The 6649-nt window shown below is 42.7% G+C and overlaps 1 protein-coding gene across 1 annotated transcript; it reads left to right on the forward strand.

The window, feature by feature from the left end:
- Nucleotides 1-43: 43 nt before the first annotated feature.
- linc.pou2af1 (lnc RNA pou2af1) lies at nucleotides 44-3649 on the forward strand. The gene is made up of 5 exons (XM_041877810.1): nucleotides 44-125; nucleotides 644-744; nucleotides 2026-2077; nucleotides 2688-2917; nucleotides 3094-3649. The coding sequence occupies exons 2-5, from the start codon at nucleotides 742-744 to the stop codon at nucleotides 3415-3417; spliced, it is 609 nt and encodes a 202-aa protein (XP_041733744.1). The 5' UTR covers nucleotides 44-125; nucleotides 644-741; the 3' UTR covers nucleotides 3418-3649.
- Nucleotides 3650-6649: the final 3000 nt, after the last annotated feature.

Here is a 6649-nt window from a genome sequence, read left to right on the forward strand (position 1 = left end):
TTTCCTTTGTGCTTGAAATGAGTGTGAAGGAAAGCCGACTGTATTGACTGTGAAATTCGAAACCCGGTCTCTGCTGTGCGAGGTTCTCGCAAAGGTAGTCTACAGGGAAGAGACTACAGACCTAGGTAGGTCAATAATACATTTCTGCCTTTCGCATGGGCAACTTTGATACAATAACTTGGGCAACATTTGAGCGATGCGTAAGGACAGTTGTTTGTTCATATTATATTGCATAATTCGTATGAAATTCACAAATAAGTCTAGGTGTAATACATTACATTAAATACCCTGATACAAACATTTACATTTACATTTTAGTCATTTAGCAGACACTCTTATCCAGAGCGACTTACAGTTAGTGAATACATATTTTTTTTTATACTGGCCCCCCGTGGGAATCAAACCCACAACCCTGGCGTTGCAAACGCCATGCTCTATCAACCGAGCTACATCCCTTATCTTATAGTGATATTGAAATGTGTTTTTAATAATATTTCAATGTTTTTTAATGATTAAGTAGGCCTAACTAAATTGTTGCGTGAAAGTATGCAGCAGGCAGTGAAAGTGCTCGATAGTGGCAGGGTTGGGACCATTCAAGTTTGTTTACAGTAATCATCGATACCATGTTTTTCTCTTACGACAGATAAGCCAAAGGTGTACCAGGGCGTGCGGGTGAAGACAACGGTTAAAGAGTTGCTGCAGCAGCAGAGAGCTCTCCAGACAGCAATTCAAACTGTTAGAATGGTAATTACCACCTCACTCTCTCTTGTCTCGCCCTGTCTGGCGCGCAAGGACGTACGCACGCACGCATGCAGGCGTGCACACACACAAACACACACACGCGTGCGCACACACAAACACACACACACACACACACACACACACACACACACACACACACACACACACACACACACACACACACACACACAGTCTCAGCATAGTTGGAGGTGTTGCTCTCTCCATGAAATCCCCATTGCAGTAACTTCCTCAATTCCGGCAACAGCCACCAACCTTACCCCAAACACGAAGTTGCATGTCTCATTAATGATTGACAATCAGGTCTACTCTCTAGTAGCCTATCAATTGATAATCGTTTAGCAGTAACAGTGGGACATTACGCTGATTATTGGAGCCACTCCCTTAATTGAAAATACATACTGTAGGCTAATAGTTATTGGATCTCTCTCTCTCTCTCTCTCTCTCTCTCTCTCTCTCTCTCTCTCTCTCTCTCTCAATTCAATTCAATTTCAATTTAAGGGCTTTATTGGCATGGGAAACGTGTGTTAACATTGCCAAAGCAAGTGAAGTAGATAGTAAACAAAAGTGAAATAAACAATAAATATTAACAGTAAACATTACACTCAGAAGTTTCAAAAGAATAAAGACATTTCAAATGTCATATTATGTATATATACAGTGTTGTAACAATGTGCAAATAGTTAAAGTACAAATGGGAAAATAAATAAACATAAATATGGGTTGTATTTACAATGGTGTTTGTTCTTCACTGGTAGCCCTTTTCTTGTGGCAACAGGTCACAAATCTTGCAGCTGTGATGGCACCCAGTAGATAAGGGAGTTTATCAAAATTGGGTTTGTTTTCGAATTCTTTGTGGATCGCTGTAATCTGAGGGAAATATGTGTCTCTAATATGGTCATACATTTGGCAGGAGGTTAGGAAGTGCAGCTTAGTTTCCACCTCATTTTGTGGGCAGTGTGCACATAGCCTGTTTTCTCTCTCTCTCTCTCTCTCTCTCTCTCTCTCTCTCTACACACACGCATGAGCGCACACACACACACACACACACAATCAACCCTCCGAAAAGAAGAGAAGAAACAAATCGGCAAATGCCATTATTGTGCTATACAGTGGGTGGTAGGCTACTTGTTAGGTGATGCATCGCAAATGCGTCATTTTCCGGGTATGAAAAAGAACCAGCCAAAAAATCGAACCGTTGCAAATCAAGGGGGACTTATGTTTTCACTCTTTATCCCTTTCTTTTTTCTTTTCCAAAATGAATAGAAATCCCAGAGCTTGGCGAGTCAGGATGTTTGCGACTCCTCCTCCTTGCCAGGTAAGTTCAAATATGTCCATATAAATCAGTATTTCTATACAGCATTCCATTGTCTGACATTATCTTGATCGCAAAATCATTGTATGGTAAAGCATCACCATGGAAAGTCATGAATAAATGTTCTATAGTAAAAAAGTAATGCTTTTGACTGTATCCAAACCTGCTAACGAAAGTACATGTAGCCTACAGTAAAGTACAGTAAAATGCTTTTTTAAATGTCCAGTGGGGCGTTGCAGTAAACCATAATCAAATAAACAAGCTTCGATCAAAAAGACAAAAGGCAATGCATTATGCATCATACATGCAAATAGCTAAATAGCTGTCAATTCCACCATATAAGCCTATTATAAAATATTGTCGGAGCGTCTGAATTGCACATCAGATTCGGTCAGGTAAAATATCTAAATTGACACTTACATGGAGAATCAACGACCACAGGAGAATAGTTGGAACATATATACCTTTTTATAAACTTGCATTCAAATGTGTTTTTTTAGCTGTTGGCTGGTGGTGCCGTGACATCACTTCTGGAGTATTCACTTTTTTAAATTGTCCCTGCATGTGTTTATGTGTGCACCCTCTCACTAATCCTTCTCGTTCATTCCTATAGGCCATTATTTTGATTATTTCCCTGAAGATATGAATTCCAACGGCAGCTTTCATCCGCGTGCCTTTCCAGACAGCAACGTCCAGATGGAGAGCTTCAATAATCAACAATTGATAAGCATGATGATGCTCAACGAGACCTACAGCAGTGGTATTCTGCATCCCGCTACCTCAACAAAACTTTGGTCCCAAGAAAATCACTCCCCGAATATGGACTATTACGTCAATGGCATGGTATACTTTATTCAAATTCGCTTGGGCAATCGCCTGTCTTTGCAATTTCGCGCCGTCAGCTGAAATATTTGACAAAGCTCAGGCTGTTTGTTCGTCCAGAGAGTTGGCTCGGAATAGAACATGGTTTGGTTATACTGTACAACAATATTAATGCACATCTCTGGATTGTTTTTCAGGCTCCCAGCTCACCATCAGGTTCTCTAAATATGCCAAGTCCGGTCGACTACAATAATTATTCGCCACAGGAGTCTTACTCTTCGTCGTGTTACAACTCTCCGGAGAGGATGGACTCGAGTTATGGGTTTGTTCCAGAGCACTACCACTACCAGCACTGCAACCTCCAGCACTGCTACTGCCTGTCCCATTGGTCGGGTACCCAGGAAAGCAGCTCCACTCCAGAATACGTAACATATGGCACAACAGACTGTGTACACGCCTCGCCTGTGGAGGACAGCTATTTCAGGCGGGAATTGTCAAGTTCAGAGATGTGCTACCTTTGAAGATCCATTCGGTCTTTGTTTTCTGTGTAAATACAGTAGAATGTATAGTCAAAACAATGTCTGTAACTCGATGTCAAACGTTGACACTTGTGGCACTTGTTTTGAGATGTAGGCCTGCTTTGCATTTCGGAGTGTTTGCTGGATATGTATGGCCTTGGCGCTATCTAGTTAGTTATTGACTGTGATTGAGATATATATCAAAACAAATCTAATGATGTCATCCTTCTTTTTACAAGACAGTATAATTTTGTCAATTAATTGAAAAGCCTACCCAAAGGAAATTAGCAGCATCATCCCCTTCAACTCAATATTTAGTTTCCCTGTTCATTTGCACACATAAGCTTAGTTAGAAACATAAACTTAAATAGATCAATCATTTTCAAGTTATTGAATCATATTTACTGCTAAGACCAGCCCCTTGTTGGACCCAAATAAACATGTCCAAAAACCACTACACCTGCCACCACATTAACTAGATTGAAAGATAAATGACAATAGACTAGCGATAATGATATATAATTAATATTTATAGCGCTTGTCATTACAAAACAGAAGAAAAACACACAACAATAAGGTTAATATTGACCGTTCTTTACGTGAAAAATTGTATTCTATGGAGGCAGACGCAAGTCCACGTTACATCAGTTCACATCCAACTCAAGAGACGCCTGTCTCCACTCTACCCTCCGAGCGCACCCTCCTCTGCCTCGGGATCCGTATCTCCTCTGAGGCCGAGATAAAGCAGGGTTGAGCAGGGCTAGAAGTAGGCATGCCTGTCCAAAATCAACATATCGTTACATATCACCAAAAAGATTAATCAATAAAATAAATAACAACTTGAATAAAGATTTCATGTTTTTATTACACACAACAGGTCAAAGGGGGCTTAACAAATGCGCACGAGTTTTGCATAATGGAAAGCATAATCCAGTGGCTGCCAATTGCGTGCACAAATCAGAAGTAGGATGTTAGGGTCAGAATTGATTAATGTACATTTCCCCCCAGAAGTTTACTATCACTCTCCTGTCTTCTATTATAAATATTATGTTAGATCAGCAGCAGCAGCCATGATTATTGTAGCATAGGCTCACATCCAAAATCCAAACCTTCTCATGTATGCAGGCTGCAGGCATAATGCAGCACATACCTGCTGTGGTCCTTGACCTCTTATGACATCCAACTCATGAACCAACCAGTTTTCTGGGATAGTGATCTTGTGAAGGGTTCTGGGGTAAGATGTTTCTCATTGGATTTCTAAATCCTCAGTTGAGCACCTTTTTCTCTTTTTATACAAGCTGAGCTGAAGCATGTCTGGGTGTGCTCTCATTAGTTAATAATGAGTTAATAATGAGGAAGCCAAGGGCTGCAGGTAACGCTAGTGTTTGTCGTGTCATCAGTAGATCCTCTGAATAACCTATGAGATACTATCAATCAATCAATCAATTTTATTTTATATAGCCCTTCTTACATCAGCTAATATCTCGAAGTGCTGTACAGAAACCCAGCCTAAAACCCCAAACAGCTAGTAATGCAGGTGTAGAAGCACGGTGGCTAGGAAAAACTCCCTAGAAAGGCGAAAACCTAGGAAGAAACCTAGAGAGGAACCAGGCTATGAGGGGTGGCCAGTCCTCTTCTGGCTGTGCCGGGTGAAGATTATAACAGAACCATGCCAAGATGTTCAAAAATGTTCATAAGTGACAAGCATGGTCAAATAATAATCAGGAATAAATCTCAGTTGGCTTTTCATAGCCGATCATTAAGAGTTGAAAACAGCAGGTCTGGGACAGGTAGGGGTTCCATAACCGCAGGCAGAACAGTTGAAACTGGAATAGCAGCAAGGCCAGGCGGACTGGGGACAGCAAGGAGTCACCACGGCCGGTAGTCCCGACGTATGGTCCTAGGTGCTCAGGTCTCTCAGTTGGCTTTTCATAGCCGATCATTAAGAGTTGAAAACAGCAGGTCTGGGACAGGTAGGGGTTTCGTAACCGCAGGCAGAACAGTTGAAACTGGAATAGCAGCAAGGCCAGGCGGACTGGGGACAGCAAGGTGTCATCATGCCCGGTAGTCCTGACGTATGGTCCTAGGGCTCAGGTTCTCAGAGAGAAAGAGAGAACGAGAGAATTAGAGAGAGCATACTTAAATTCACACAGGACACTGGATAAGACAGGAGAAGTACTCCAGGTATAACCAACTAACCCCAGCCCCCCGACACATAAACTACTGCAGCATAAATACTGGAGGCTGAGACAGGAGCGGTCCGGAGACACTGTGGCCCCATCCGAAGAAACCCCGGACAGGGCCAAACAGGAAGGATATAACCCCACCCACTCTGCCAAAGCACAGCCCCCGCACCACTAGAGGGATATCCTCAACCACCAACTTACAATCCTGAGACAAGGCCGAGTATAGCCCACAGAGGTCTCCACCACAGCACAAACCAAGGGGGGCGCCAACCCAGACAGGAAGATCACGTCAGTAACTCAACCCACTCAAGTGACGCACCCCCTCCCAGGGACGGCATGAAAGAGCACCAGCAAGCCAGTGACTCAGCCCCTGCAACAGGGTTAGAGGCAGAGAACCCCAGTGGAGAGGGGAACCGGCCCGGCAGAGACAGCAAGGGCTGTTCGTTGCTCCAGAGCCTTTCCGTTCACCTTCACACTCCTGGGCCAGACTACACTCAATCATATGACCTACTGAAGAGATAAGTCTTCAGTAAAGACTTAAAGGTTGAGACCGAGTCTGCGTCTCTCACATGGGTAGGCAGACTGTTCCATAAAAATGGAGATCTATAGGAGAAAGCCCTGCCTCCCGCTGTTTGCTTAGAAATTCTAGGGACAATTAGGAGGCCTGCGTCTTGTGACCGTAGCGTACGTATTGGTATGTACGGCAGGACCAACTCGGAAAGATAGGTAGGAGCAAGCCCATGTAACGCTTTATAGGTTAACAGTAAAACCTTGAAATCAGCCCTTGCCTTAACAGGAAGCCAGTGTAGGGAAGCTAGCACTGGAGTAATATGATCAAATTTCTTGGTTCTAGTCAGGATTCTAGCAGCCGTATTTAGCACTAACTGAAGTTTATTTAGTGCTTTATCCGGGTAGCCGGAAAATAGAGCATTGCAGTAGTCTAACCTAGAAGTAACAAATGCATGGATTAATTTTTCTGCATCATTTTTGGACAGAAAATTTCTGATTTTTGCAATGTTACGTAGATGGAAAAAAGCTGTCCTTGAAAC

The sequence above is a fragment of the Coregonus clupeaformis genome, chromosome 6, assembly GCF_020615455.1.
Source record: "Coregonus clupeaformis isolate EN_2021a chromosome 6, ASM2061545v1, whole genome shotgun sequence".
Lineage (NCBI taxonomy): Eukaryota > Metazoa > Chordata > Actinopteri > Salmoniformes > Salmonidae > Coregonus > Coregonus clupeaformis.